Source organism: Gymnoscopelus braueri (genome assembly GCF_963280865.1).
Source record: "Gymnoscopelus braueri genome assembly, chromosome: 21".
In the NCBI taxonomy this organism is placed as follows: domain Eukaryota; kingdom Metazoa; phylum Chordata; class Actinopteri; order Myctophiformes; family Myctophidae; genus Gymnoscopelus; species Gymnoscopelus braueri.
Window position 1 is genome coordinate 27,024,912 of NC_137623.1, and position 15,473 is coordinate 27,040,384.

The 15,473-nt window shown below is 44.2% G+C and overlaps 1 protein-coding gene across 1 annotated transcript; it reads left to right on the forward strand.

Annotated features, from left to right (window-relative positions):
* The first annotated feature begins 505 nt into the window (after positions 1 to 505).
* On the forward strand, positions 506 to 14,137 carry rdh10a (retinol dehydrogenase 10a). Its single transcript, XM_080417236.1, has 6 exons — positions 506 to 1,177; positions 2,113 to 2,348; positions 8,950 to 9,048; positions 10,766 to 10,911; positions 11,878 to 12,009; positions 12,440 to 14,137. The coding sequence occupies exons 1-6, from the start codon at positions 853 to 855 to the stop codon at positions 12,561 to 12,563; spliced, it is 1,062 nt and encodes a 353-aa protein (XP_080273362.1). The 5' UTR covers positions 506 to 852; the 3' UTR covers positions 12,564 to 14,137.
* The last annotated feature ends 1,336 nt before the right edge of the window (positions 14,138 to 15,473 follow it).

Sequence of the window (15,473 nt, forward strand, 5' to 3'; positions counted from 1 at the left end):
GGCTTGTTTAGTTGCTTATTGGGCTTGTTTCCCATTGTTGTCTAAACCAGTGTTTCTCAAACCTTTTCAAGTCAAGGATCCCCAAATTAATATGTATTGGTCTGGAATACCAAAACGCTCGCCCCAAAACACAGTCGCCCGGGGCAAATCCGGCGGTATTCACCTTCCTGAACATAACCTCAGTAAACTATGCCTAAACCTTACCTTATTCCTATACGTAACCTCAGTAAAAGGTTACCCTAAACTAATTTCTAACCTTATCCTCAGTCAAACAAATACAAGAATACAAGAACCGCTGGTCCGCGGGGGAAAAATGGGGGCAAGCGTGTTTGGGGCGAGTCATCCGGTTACCGCCTAAGTTGCTTCTTTTGGGCTTGTTTTCCGAGACCTGCTTGTTTCTCTCACTCAATCTGGCAACACTACTCAGCCCCATTGGGTCCAGGGTCTACCACTGAGTGCATAAAAAGCGCTCTAGATGAGTGGCAGAGCAGCAGAGGAAGCACATCTGACAGTTGAAAGAAGCAGCAGTATAGTAACAGTATAACAGCTGGACTCTTCTTGACTGAGAATAATCTTACCTTCAAAACTGATTTAATTTTTTTCTTCACCTAATATATTTTTTTTCTTCGGCTGTGTGAAGGTCGAGCGTTGACTTCGGTGCGATCCTCTATAATAGATTTATAACGTTTTACGACAGTGTTGTCAGTAATTAGATAGATTTATTGCACAGCACCGTCGCTCCATCTCCATCTCCAAAACCGAACGCGCAAAAAAACGCTCGGTGCGCAATTTTCTTTCATTTTTTTTTTTCCTTTCTTAATTCTTCATATTTTTTTTATTTAAATTTTTTTTATGCTTCACCCCTGCCTCAACACCCTGTCCAACGCCATGATCATCCTGGCGGAGTTCTGCGTGGTGCTGCTGAAGGTGTTCTGGGCCATCCTGACGGCCGGGGCCAAGTGGATCATTTGGCCCAAGGAGAAGAGCGTGGCCGGACAGGTGTGTGTGATCACCGGCGCCGGCAGCGGCCTGGGACGGCTCTTCGCCAAGGAGTTCGCGCGGAGGCGAGCCGTGCTGGTGCTGTGGGACATCAACAGCCAGAGCAACGAGGAGACCGCGGAGATGGTCCGGCAGATCTACCGCGATGAACTGGACAACCCCGTAGTACCCAAAGATGGTAAGTCCGACGACCCGTTATTATGCATTTGTAACGCCCGGGATTCGAACTCGGGTCTCCCGCGTGGAAAGCCAACGTCTTAACTAAAGGGAATTCTCTATAATCTGGGGGCGATATTAAGACTTTTTAGGAGTGAGCCACTCTGCTACACATTAACCCACTGGTTCTCAACCTTCTCAGGCTGTGAACCCCCAAAATAATCATATTTGAACTGCATAAGCACTTGGAATGTAGGAGTTGTTTTTATCCACAGATAAATACACAATTTTTGCCTCTTTCTTATGTTATTTGACAATTTGGCCAATGTTTGACCATTTTTTTAATAGTAGCCTATAGTTTGTTTGTTGAATACTTTTTTGGTGCAGTATGGGGTCTTTTTCTTTTCTTTTTTGAGGTATTAAAAAAGGTCTTTAAATTCTCACTTCACTGTCATCTGCCTCCAAAATCATGTGGGGACCCCGACCCACAGGTTGAGAACCACTGCAAGCTATGAAACCATGTTCGATTTTTATATTCAGAATGTCATAATTATTAGGATTTTAATAAGACAGGATTTTTGCTATGCTTCCCATCATGTCCATCTTGCACAGTCGCACACTCACTCAAGACCTGCCCTCTTAACTCTATTTACTTGTTTCTGTGTTCTGCCTCATTAATTTCATAAGTGGTGTACATAGTTGACTGAATAGCCTAGTACACCAGCTGCACAATTATGGCACTGCTCCTTAATAATAGAGCAATATATCATTATAAAGAGCTGTAACAACTGTGTAAGCAAGATCACCCAGGCTATTCAATTATCCAATTCATATTATTGCATAACACAAACTTTAAAATGAGGCTACAAGTTATTTTTCATGTATTATCATAATTTGTAATTCCAGTGATATTATGACTTTTTCCATTGACATTCGAATTTGCCTCCATCTATTTAGGACCAGTTGGCGGGGTAGAGGAGGTGCCTCCTTTCCAGCCCCAGGTGTACACCTATGTGTGCGACGTGGGCAAGCGTGAGAGCGTGTACTCCACGGCCTTAAAGGTGCGTCGCGAGGTGGGAGAAGTGGACATGTTGATAAACAACGCCGGTGTCGTCTCGGGCCACCACCTGCTAGAGTGCCCCGACGAGCTGATTGAACGCACCATGGTGGTCAACTGCCACGCACACTTCTGGGTGAGTTGCATCTTCATCAACACCTTCAATTGTGTATATCTTTTAGTGCTGTGGTTCTCAAGATGGGGCTCTTGAGGGGGTTCCAGGAGGTCCCCAGCTAAATGATGGATAGTCAGGAACCAAATGGACCCTTACAGGTCTGTAACTCGCTCCCAGAGTTACAGACCTGTAAGGGGGTCCTTGAAATTAAAAAAGTTTGAGAACCCCTGACGTAGTGGAATAGCTGGAAACAGCACTGGAATAGGTGAGAAAAGCATCCAGTTGTGCTGTTGTTTGCAGCTACTTGACCTTCATCCCTTCTGTGAGTAGTATGTGGATATTGTTATTATTTCCATTATGATAACATCAGTCCCATAAGACATCTGCTTCGGTTTCCATGAGCACAATGTTATCAAGTGTGTTCGAGTGGTGCCAGGTTCACAGGAATGTTTCCACTGTGTCTTGCATGCCTATTCATAATCCTATCCCCCTGTGTGCCAAACACAGAGTGCAGGGCCAACTCACTTTGCGTTTGTGTGTAATCTCTGTACGTGTACGCGTGCACACCACACGCCGCGTATTTGTACGTGTTTTGTGTACACACACACGCTTTTGTCAGGGGTGACTCTGGCCGAAAACAGCAGCCCCTTGCATCTTTTAAGACTTCAGATGGAGTTAGTTTTGTTCTGTCAGAGGCAGTCACTGGGTTGGGTTTGAAGTCGGCAGAGAGGCAGCTGTTTGGCAGCCTGCATCAGCAGTGATCCCCCTGGTATGTCAGCCCTCCTCTGCTGTGCAGAGCTGCACTCGTACAAATCTCCCTTCCGTGATGCGGACAGAGAGGTCTGACACTGACTCGCATACGACAGCTTCGTTTGCTTGCTGGCACAGGCAACGTTCGGCTTTTACTGTGTGATATAACTCCATTTGGCTTCATCTTCCTGGCCCGCTAGTATGGATGAAGTCAAGTGACTAGGTGTGCTTGATGGAGAAAATATGTAGATCTTTAGATAAGTACAAGCTGTGGTGTTGAAGTGTGTGTGTGTGTGTGTGTGTGTGTGTGTGTGTGTGTGTGTGTGTGTGTGTGTGTGTGTGTGTGTGTGTGTGTGTGTGTGTGTGTGTGTGTGTGTGTGTGTGTGTGTGTGTTGAGAGGACAGACAGACAAAGTACCCAGCCGGGGCAATTAGAAGCCCATTGAGAAGCACATCCTTGTTGATAGGGGTGGGGGTGGATGGGGTGTGTGAGTGTGTGTATTGGGGGCATCTCCCACCTCCCTCTCCAATCATTAAGCAAATCAGTATTGAGAGGTGATTGCATTGCTTGGCTACAAGGACCACCCCTGTGGAGTGACTGTGTGTTGATGGTGCACTAATTTGTTTAGAGACCTGCTGTGGAGTCGTTCGTAACGCCTGAGAATCTGTGATTAGCTTGTTTGCAGGCTCTTTAACTGACTATTTAATCTGTGACTGCGGGTTTATCATTGTTGAGTGAAGTGGATAGTGTTCACAGTTTTGGCTCAGAGTTGTACTTTTTGCGCTCTGTGCATAACCATAGTCCCAGGTTTCCCGAAGGTGACATGCCTGTTTCCTGGTCCAGTTCATTTTCTCATAGATTCGTATGATTGGCTTAACAGCCGATTCGAACTGGGAACACATGTGAAGGTGTCATATGTGTTTCCAGTTCAAACCTGCTGCCGAGCCAATCAAACAAAGCTATGGGAAAATGACCCGGAAGAGGAAACAGAAATGCCATCTTCATAAAATCTGGGACTACAATTATGCACAGACTATTCTTAGCGATACTGGGAATAGAATAGCCTCAGTGATTTGCAGCTCAGCTTAATCAAGCACAAATGTGTTGCGTTGGTTATGTATTAACACCCTTGGTGGATGCTCCATTCAACCAGTCATGCGCTTCTCTGCTGGCCACCATGCACTTCATCCATTTAGATCCAACATGTGAAGTCAGGATCCAGTGGTTGGATGAGTTGGGATTCTCATTAGGGGTTCCACGGCTGTGTTCTCTGTTGTTCTATGGAGAGCGTGGTTTCTTTAAGGGGTGGGCCTGATGAAAGCATGGCCTAATGAATGGCGACAGCCAGAATGGAGGATGTGGTTCATTAAAGACACAAGCTGGATGAATGGAGCTTAACTAAGAGGGACCTGTTCGCTTTCCTCCCTTACACAAACACATGGTACAGTTGCTCTCTACTATGCAGGTGGCACATTGCACAAAGCTTTTGTTTTGGTTGTGCAGCAGCTTTTTAAAATGCACTACTTGTGGCTCATGACTCACCCAACAAATGCCCCCATTAGATAGAGCATGGTCATACAATGTCTGTAGTGGATCTTGAACCCAGTTAATAGAGGCACAAGGCTTTGTTATTGCATGCTGGCACTGAAAGCGTATTACAGAGTTTCATTTATTTATTTTATTTTTATTTTAACTTCCCAAGGACTATTTGCCCAATTAGGGGATTACGTTTGAAAGTGGACCAGTTATTGTCCATCACTTTGATTTACAGAGGCATTGAGTATTGCTTTCTACCTTATTTCAAGCTCTGTTTTTATAGCTTGTCATCTCCCTATTACTTTAATGTGTTAATGACGGATGTAAACAGGCTGTGGCACATCATCCTTGTGTGATCCACCTTATTTGGCTTGCCTAGCATACAAAAATATCCTGTGGGTCCACAATATCTAGGGCTTCTTAGGGAAACATTTCCAGCTAAGCAACATACCACAGCTCTAATAATAATAATAGTCATAATAATAATAACAATAATTATAACAATAATAATAATAATACATCAGACTTTTCAAAGTACTCAATGACACTTTACATGTCTTCACCTCCTGAAAAAATCTTGGCCTCATTATTGCAATTTCCCACCCACCACCTACAACCACCCAGATTCTCCAGAGCAACATGACAGCAGGTTCACTGCTCTCTCCTCCATCGACAATGTGCTGCTGTGTGTGGCAACAGGGCAGGGTATAGCCAGGGTGCCAGATGGAATAGAGAAAGTGCTTTCTCTTTTCATTTTGTGTGCAAGTTTTTTAATTTTGTTGGATAGTACGGTGGGAATGGGGCCGGGTTGGAGGCATGAGCAGGAAGTGGGTGGTTATCTTAGAGAGAGAGACAGAGACAGAGAGAGAGAAAGAGTGTGTGTGTGTGTGTGTGTGTGTGTGTGTGTGTGTGTGTGTGTGTGTGTGTGTGTGTGTGTGTGTGTGTGTGTGTGTGTGTGTGTGTGTGTGTGTGTGCCAGGCCAGCCGGGCTCAGACCGCACACCGTTCCTCGCCTCCTTCCACGGGCCCCTCTGACTCGCCCTCAAACTGATTTGGAGTCAGCGAGTGCAGCTGCATGAGAGTCACGGAGGCCAACACTGTTCATCCGGCTCTGCCACACGCACACGCACACGCACACACACACACACACACACACACACACACACACACACACACACACACACACACACACACACACACACACACACACACAGAGAGCACTGACTCAGCGCCTGACTTCCTTCAGGTTTTATGAGGCAGGGGGTCATCATTTGTAATTGGCTCGATGCTGCTTTGATAAGTCCAGCTGCAGAGTGGTGGTACTGGAAGAGCCTGACGTTTTACTCATACAAGGGATGGGGAGTTGTGCTGGGAAGGTTTCCGTTGTTTTTCCAACGATTGACTCAACAGGTGTTTGTGAACAACAAGCAGTGATCCCACCATCTCGTGGAATCTTTCTGCTCTCTTGTCGTTGACGTAGCGGCACAGAGTCCTGCGGCGAGTGACGCAGCAGCAAAAGAAGGGAGAGGAAGGAAAAGAGAAAGGAAGGCAGTTCTGTCCCATCCACAGGCAAGGCGAGGAGGGTAATGGCGAGCTGCTGCCTGACCCACTTATCTGACAATTGGTTTCTTGTCTGTGGATCAGCTTGACGAGATGCCAGGCGACAGGAGCCAAGTTCCGCGGGCAGCATTCCTGCTGTAGCCAGAGAAAGGAACCAGCCAGGCAGAAGGGTCCTACTTGACTGGTTTTATATGGCCCCCTCCTCGAGCTCTGTGCACCTGTACCCCTCACTGGAGCCAGCGGGGCTATTCCCATGTTAGGCCTCTCCCTTTCCATGTACCTGCTTAATGTGTCTGGGGAACAAACTGGGTTCTGGGAAAAAGAGACCAGCCTGGCTTGTTGATGCGGTTGATTTCCAGACAAATTGGACCCTGCCCCCATCGCTATAAGCGTGGGTTGGTGGTGGGACTGCCGTAGGAGCGCAGGTTTCCTTTTTACAGGCTGACTGGCCACTGTAATCAGTGGTCACCGTAGCATTAACCATTCTAACACTCATCAGGGGAGAGGTCAGCCCAATTAAATGGCCATCTGGTCCTAAGCAAAGGCCAATATTTTGCTCATATTCCTGTTGGTCAGATGCTAGCACTAATGTAGCCTGACACCCCAGCTGCAAGAAGCTTTGTGTGGCTCTACTGATCCTGGGGACAACAAACCAATTAGGGGGCGCCGCGGGCAGAGCACCCCCACATGGGCAAAGGAGGCCCGGCTGTGTCGACGGGTAATTTAGCGGAACAGGGAGCGTTGAGACCCAATTACGGCGGCTCTGATGTAAGACACGAGCTCCTGTTTGCTTTCACACATTTCGTGTCTAAGAGGTCAGCGGAGGTCACAGCCACATGCCATGAGAGGCAGGACATCATGGGGCAAGAGAGAGAATGGTCAGACAGTCACGTTTAGCCCATTGTCTGCCCTCTTTGCTTCCTAGTTCGTTATTTTCATACGGTTCAGCAAAAATGTCCCCGTTTACTGTATCTCCCATTCAGGCTTGGTCTTGGTGCATTGTGCCAGACCAAGTCATTCCCTCCTCTCAGATGGGTGCAGTGGGAGTAGGGCTGGGAAGCTTTGGCTCCAGCCAGGTACGGGCATATCTTGAGCTAATGCTTCATTTGCACGCAACCCTCCCTCACCCACTGTCATCCTGGCACACAGAGGCCTTTCTCAGCGATTGTTCAGGCCTCATATTCCTTCTCCCCCTCTATTAGGGCCCCCATCACTCGAAGAGTTGTATATTGTAGCAATTTCAGATTTAATGTCCTGGAAAAGTGCACATGTTTGGAGCAGAGTCAGATCAGTTATACCTGGCTACAGAATGAACTCTAAACTGCAAAGGTCTCCCATGCCAGCTTCTTAAAACCAGCCCTTCCTGCTTCATAAAGGATTTTGGCCTGGATTTGATTTAATGCTTACAGTTGCATTTTCCTAGCATAACAATGGGGAGTAAGAGATCTCTGAACTGCGGCGGTTGTCAAATACGATCAGTACTATCAGTTCAAACGTTGTACAGATGACACTGGATGTTAATATGTCTGACAGAGTTTTGCTGTTTTAATGAGGCATTCCTCCTCTGCCAGTGGTTACATAGCTGTACTACCTGGTACCATGCACTGTACTTCCCTCCAGGAAAAGTTTAGAAAGGAGATTAAATCATCCTCTTTTCAGACCCACTCTGACCATGCTAACATACCAGCCACTACAAACAGTAACTGTATCATCAAACATAGATTGATTTACAAATGAATTGGATTTGTTTTATCTCTCTCTCCCTCCCTCTCTTAATCTCTCCCTCCCTCTCGTTCTCTCCCTTTCTCTCTCTTTATACACATAAGTATATGTCTGTTACTGTGATACTATGCCCCTCACCATAACACACCTGAATGTAGTAATAGAATTAGCACTGCTACAACAAAAGGCCTGCTGGTTGTTTGTAGACCTCCTAGGGGGAAGAGTGATTGGTCAGTTCCTATAATTGCTGTCACACGTCACACCTGCTGATTGGCCCATGCTGTGCACATGTAACTCCAAAGTCAGCAGCCTATAGGCCAAATGAGGAATGGATCTCCAAGTTAGTAAACTGTAACCCCAACATCTCCTCCCCAGTGTTGCTCTTCTCACCACCTCACTAAAACCTCTCATTGGGTCAGCCAGTGGAACCACTTAGGCTCTCACGTGGCAAAACGACAAAACACTTTCATCTCCTTTTTTTTTTGTCATATTAAGTGAATGGATTGTTCTATTGACCGCTTCCCGGGGCAGGACACATGGCCGTGTGGGTAGACATGGGGCTGAATTGCATTGTGGGAAAGTGTTGAGTGAACGGAAGCCTACGATTGGTGCTGTCAACAACTCTTTAGACTCAGGCCCAACATCGGGTACCAGATCTGTGTGGGAAAAAAAAGCCGGCACTCTACACAGCAGAGAATACATACACACAAATGTGCGCATGCACAAATTTGTCAGTGAATAATGACTACAATTCCCACCTACTGTAAAGATCACCAAATATGACTACTTTTAAGTGACAATAATCTTGACTTTATCCCCACGTTCAAAGTACACCTCCAGTAGCTAGCTTGATTCTCAAAAGACTGTTATGAATTCTCATTCAAGGGCCCCCTCTCTCTCTACATCACCATGGAGAAAGAGACAGAAATGGCGAAAGGGACGGAGAGAGAGAGAGGATCAAAGGGCTTTGGCACAGACAGAGCTTTACCAGTCAACTAACCTTCCTCTCTTTTTTCCCCCCTCCTCTCCCTCTGTTTCTTCTGTCCTTCTCCCAGACCACCAAGGCTTTTCTCCCCAAGATGCTGGAGCGGAATCATGGTCACATTGTGACGGTTGCCAGCTCTCTGGGCTTATTCAGCACAGCTGGAGTGGAGGTTAGTACCAATGCACAACCACACATACATACACATCCATCCTTCGTCTGTCCCGGCCAGTGGCTTTCTAAAAAAAAAAAAGACCTCAGAATGCCAGCTAGCACACTGCGCTGGGGAGGTTAGACCAACTCTCTTGCTGTCCCTCCACCCGTTAAATTAACCCATTAAGACCGGGAACACGTCTGTGTAATTTTTTAGATGAAAATAAGATCTACAAGATCTATAAGATCTACAAGCTCATAGCGTGGCACCGAGTGCAGCGCTATGAGCTTGTAGATCTGCAGATTTTTTAATCGTGAAAATGTGTGCAAATCTTTGAATATATATATATTTTAAAGCAAAACATTTGTAACTCAAATCTTTGCTTTTGGGGATTCTACAAATGTCTTCTAAATCCTACATCTTTTTGAAAAACGTATGTTTCTATATCAGTGGTTCTCAAGGACCCCCAAAATGATATATACTTGGCCGCGGACCCCCACCTCAAAGTGTTTTGTACCAGGCACCCCAAGAAGCAAAGATTTGAGTTAAAAAATATACATATATTCAAAGATTTGCACTCATTTTCACGATTAAAAAAAAAAAAAAAAAGCAGATCTACAAGATCGTAGCGCGGCACTCGGTGATCTGCTATTTTTGAATAGCCAAAGAAATCAAAAAATGACACACAGATGCGTTCCCGGTCTTAATGGGTTAAGGGCCAGAGATGAGCGTATAGAGTCCTCTATCCGCAGCAGTGGGGGTGTGAGGCCCCTATTGGGCTCCGGGCCCCGGGGCCAGAACGAGCTGACAGCTCCCAGAGGGACAGAGACATCTTCATCGGCGCTTTGTGAACGAAGTCAGGCTCACTCAGTATTCAGGTCACCAGCAACATCCAATAGACTAGGTTTTTGGTTTCCCTCCCTATAGTTTTTTTGTTTGTTTTTTAAATATATTATTCAACTCTTCCCAGAGTTCACTTTCTTTTTGTGTTATTTTAATGCATATTAAAATGTTTTTAAGTGCAGTCATTTATCTCCGTAACTATTGAAAGAACTAAATGGGTAGACCGCCTTGAAGGCTCTATTTTGATAATTTAGAGAATGTTAGAGTTCTGTTCATTTGTCCGCGGAGGATGGTGTCATTTTCAGATGGGCTATAGGGACTACTGGGCCATTTGCCTGTGTTTTTATAGCTGCACGTTTTGCTTTTGTTGTACAAGCATTCATCCATAACGATAGGTCTCCCTTCAAAGGGACTGAAGCCTAGTCAATTTATGTTGACCTATTATGCTTCCTGGAAATGCCTTGTATGTGATTTCAGGGCTGCACATTAATTTCAGGGGTGGGGGGGGGGGGGGGTGCGGGGACAGCTGGCATCAGGGCCTAGGCCTGTTATGTGGGCGCAGTCAAATCTCTTTATCCGTCCCATGTTTAGCAATGTGCATCTGTGTTTGCCCAAGCTGTTTGTCAGAAGATTATTTCCACGGTAAACCACATCAAAACATGACCGCCAACCTGAGCGGTCTCCTGATGCACGGGAGAAGAATGCTAATGAAACCGTAGAACGGAGGGACGGGCTTGCTGGGGGTTTTGTGGCCGTGTCATTAACAGGAAGGAGAAACCTCTGTTGCCCCCAGGGCGTGTTTGATAATGTTCACCTTGGTCCCAGGGTGCAGGCGACGAAGCCGGGGCAGAGTTTTACAGGGCTAACCTGTTCTCTCATTATTCCTCCCCAGGATTATTGCGCCAGTAAGTTTGGTGCCATCGGCTTCCACGAGTCGTTGAGCCATGAGCTGAAGGCCTCAGAAAAGGACGGGATCAACATGACTCTAGTGTGCCCCTACCTGGTTGACACGGGCATGTTCAAAGGCTGCAGAATAAGGTGAGCTTTATTCTTTCTAATCACTGGTGTCCCTAATTTGGGCATGTCATTAGTCAAAATGTTTCAATTTCTTTCTTTAATAGCGACATATAGGAAATGTACAAGCTCACAGTGACACAATTCAACGCGTTGTGAGCTTGTAGAGTGGCTATTTCCGCTATTCGTGAAAGGTTTTGAAACTATAAAATAGCGCATAAGCGGTTAAAGGTGTCCTTGCACCTGAGAAGGGCATGCTATCATCTCGATTCCAATTTTCATTCATGTGAAACACACACACACACACACACACGCACACGCGCACACGCACACGCACACGCACACGCACACGCACACACACACACACACACACACACACACACACACACACACACACACACACCATCTGAACTTCAAAACAGCAATCAAGGTAATGATTGTGTTATAGGATATTAAAAAGGTCCCCTGACTGCCTTGGTGAGTGTTTCATCCAAACAATGAGGGCTACTTTCCCAGCAGAGAACCTCTGAAACAGGTGCACCTGGGCTTAACTCCCCTCCCCTCTGTCACTGTAATAGCCCTTTGTGGCATGGTTAAAATCAACAGTTGGCAGACCCTTTTGTTTTTAGAATCCCACTATGAAATACTCTCCCTGTCCATGGGCCAGAAAAGCAGTTCCCAATTTTCAGCTCCACAGTGTAATCTCTCATTTAATCTATCTTTTAAATAACCCCAGCATGTGTCTCATTTGTGTGCAGACTGCGAATATAGTACACTAACAGCCCTAAGTACCCCCCCCCCCCCCTCTGTTCTGCATTGTTATGGCTTCCACATAGAAATGCGCTTTGAATTAAAATAAACATGAAAGCCATGTGACTATACCGCTGAAGGGCCTTTACATGACACAGGAAAATAATGTTGGCTTCACTAGCTACGTGTGTGTATCCTTAGCAGAGCTGTCAGTAACCTATGAAAACGTTCTGTCTACAGGAAAGAGATTGAGCCATTCCTCCCTCCCCTGAAGCCAGAGTTCTGTGTGAAACAGGCCATCAGGGCCATCCTCACTGACCAGCCTATGATCTGCACACCGCGCATCGTCTATATGGTCAACTTCATGAAAAGGTGAGCTATAGGACCTGTCTTAATCTCCATATTGTAGTTAAAGGTGCTGTAAGTTATATGTTTGGTTAAAAAGTAAAAGCTCTATTTATTCTGATAGTAATCATTGTTATGGAGTGTTAGTCAGCTCTTTAGTAAACAGAAAACACCTTTTCAGGTGTTGCCAATTTCATCCAATCAGGAAAGAGAACCCCATTTATCAGCATCAATTTGAAAGTGTTCCAGTTCAAATTATGTCTGCTCATTTAATTATTTTCAAGTCTGTAGAATCAGTAGTAGTGTAGTTGAGTGGATGTGTGTGAAGTATGGTGTTGGGTCAGGCGATCGATGCAAACAAACAACAAACAAACCAAAGTGTGCAAGGGGGAGAAATGAGAGAGTCGGTACGAGTAATCTTGTGGTCCTAATTTGCTTCTCTTTCTTGTCTTCGCAGCATCCTGCCCTTCGAGGCCATTGTGTGCATGTACCGGTTCCTGGGCGCTGATAAGTGTATGTACCCCTTCCTAGCTCAGCGGAAGGAGGCCATGAATAACAATGAGGCCAAGAACGGGATCTAGGGAGTGCTGTTTTCAACACACAAGGGGGCACATCAAACTGCAAGCATGAGGATACGACCACTGAAGGTGTATTGGGAAAGACGGAAGGGAAAAAAAGACTGTATCTAGACTGGTGCACTTGCATTGAGCAAGTGCAATGGTTTACCATATTGTTCCTCTGGAACAAGGAAAGCTGTGTACTACACAAAGGATTTATTTGACTTTGTTTCGTCTATGTTTATTTTCTAAGGTTTGTTTAAATAAACCAACATCTATATACTGTGTCACTAGTTTTGAAATCATATGAAAAAAAAAGGTATTCAGTAATTAACTATTTACGTAATGTAGTCACCAGCCTTATCTAGTGTCTTTGTGGAAATATACAGTATGTTACTGTATGAACAGTAAGAAAAGAAATCTGTGTCACTTTTTTGTTGTTTTTATTTGTAGACATGCACTGTAATTACTGACTCTCCTCTACACTGCCAACCCTGTTCTGTGCAGAAAAACGGCTCAACACAACATTTCACAACAACAACCCCGGTATCTCCAGAGGCTTGACCTTAATCAAAAAGGAACCACACAGTTTGCAAAATTACACTGCTCTGATTGTAGCTTGTACTCACTGATTGCAAAGGTCATCAAATTGTGATGCAAAGGTCATCAAATTGCGATGAAGAAACACAATTTTTAATTTACAACATTACGTTAATGTAATTTTCTTTTCTTTTTGTGTGTTTGTTTTTGTCTTGTTTTGTTTTTGTTACAAACATTGTAGCCTAGATGTTGCTGATAAAATGGTCAACGGCGCTCCAGTTGGATTTAGCAGTCTATATTTGGCTGACGGGGAGTCTTCACAGGGCAGTCCAGATAAAGATTTGTTGGATGCTACAGTGTCCTTTTAAATTACGTTAGGTCTCTATGGACTAACCTCGTTCCAAGTCTGTGTGGGAGGGATCAATGGCCTGAGCTCAATTAGGGTTGTACTGATATTGAGAGAAACCTTTGTTCTCACAATGTTTGGATATAGCATTATTATTGTTATTATTATTGTTATTATTATTATTATTATTATTATTATTTTCTTGTAAATTCAGAATTTACCAACAGTACGTTATGGGCAGTAAACCAGTCATAAGAGATGAAACTCCCATCAAACCGATGGCCCAGTCTGATGTATGGTTGAAGAAAATGTATTAAGACACTAGCTTACCATATTTGTTCCAAAGTGATGCTTTCACTTTTGCTACCCATCGTCCACCGTGTCCAGTTACAGTGAAATGTAGACGTCAAACTGTTTGTGAGTATCCGAGTAGCCCAAAATGACTGTCTCCATAATATTTGTTGTATTGATATTTTATATACCTTTTGGGAAGACAAGAAGTCTTTTGAATTTCAGCTACATTCCAGTAGGCATCATTCCTTCAGTCACAGCGATGAGCCTAAATTCTCTACCTCTTAATTTTTGCCATTTGTTGACAGTATATGACATAAGCCTCTTTTTGTAATTTTCTGAAGACTGCTCCATTGCGGAGCAAATGTGGTTCCGATGTTTAGTGTCTCTACCTAACTTAAATTAATAAAGTGATTTAGATTATTAAGTTGGTGTGTTTTTATTGATTTCGTAAACCTAGATGTCGTTGCTGTCGGGTGGAAACGTCATTATGTTGTCCATAACTTTTACTTTTCAGGATTCAAATTCGAAACTGGCAATTCTTTTGTGTGACACTAGTTGAAATATGGAGATAAGACAGCAAAGATACATACTGTATTTTCCTAAACATAGCAACAAAAATACTTAAGTGGTTGTATACTGTAGTGTATTTACCAACACTTCTCTTCCATTTAAACATTGTACAGATCCAGTAATATTTACTGTTACTGTATCCTTAAGGTTTTTCCGCCTGCAACACTTAACACTGAATCCAGCGATTCACAGTGATGGATGTACTTAAAGTACCAAAAGCAAAAGTACTCGTTACGCAGAATGTCCCATTTCAGAGGTTTTCAAAATGTTTAAAAGTTTTTAGAAAATAGAAGATCTACAAGTTCACAACGCATCGCTTCGCAACACGTTGTGAGCTTGTAGATCGGCTATTTTCAAATAAGCGCTGAAGTGTCGTTAAGCTGTGGTTCATGTAGGTTTTGTAAAAATAATCCAAATCTACAAAGTAACTAATAACTAATGTTTTCAAATACTTGTAGTGGAGTAAAAGTATTTGCCTCTGAGACGTAGTGGAGTAGAAGTAAAAGTATAGAAAATTGGAAATACTCCAGTAAAGTAAAAAAAAATACCTCAGAATTTTACTTGAGTACAGTACTTGAGTAAATGTACTTAGTTACTTTCCACCACTGCCGATTCAATGCAGTTGGGTGACAGGAAAGTGTCTCTTCAGCAATGTTGACGAACAGAAGACTCTCTCTCTCTCACTTGCTTTCCATTGTTCGGACGACGCCCACCCTGCCCTTTCTCCTCTCCAGGACAATTCTTGTGACTAGTAGCCGACCAGCATTATTGTCGTTCCACATTGTGAGTCATCCAGCCTTTAGATAAATATGTCTGTTGGATAAACAGCCATGCAGTATGCCGTGTCACTTCTCAAACCTCTTCGTGACAAGGACCCCCAAATTAATATATAATTGGCCGCAGACCCCCATCTAAAAACAAAAAAAAATTGTTGTTAAAATACTTCAAAAATATTCCAAATGTTTCAATTATTTTCAAGATATTTTTGAAAAAAACAGATCTACAAGCTCACAAAGCGTTGCGATGTGACGTGTTGTGAACTCGTAGATGGGCTATTTTCAAATAGCCGATCCATACAAATACCCCCAAAAAGTTAGTAAACCAATTTTGATGCTATATTAACACATTTTTTGCTGGGGACCCCCTGGAGCCCCCTCAAGGACCCCTGGGGGTCCCGAGACCCC

Bases quoted from the DNA above. Each gene is read 5' to 3' on its own strand.
- rdh10a (XM_080417236.1), top strand. From the start codon at position 853: ATGCTTCACCCCTGCCTCAACACCCTGTCCAACGCCATGATCATCCTG. The intron at 1,178-2,112 runs GTAAGTCCGACG...CCATCTATTTAG, and splicing joins CCCCGTAGTACCCAAAGATG to GACCAGTTGGCGGGGTAGAG. The intron at 2,349-8,949 runs GTGAGTTGCATC...TCCTTCTCCCAG, and splicing joins ACTGCCACGCACACTTCTGG to ACCACCAAGGCTTTTCTCCC.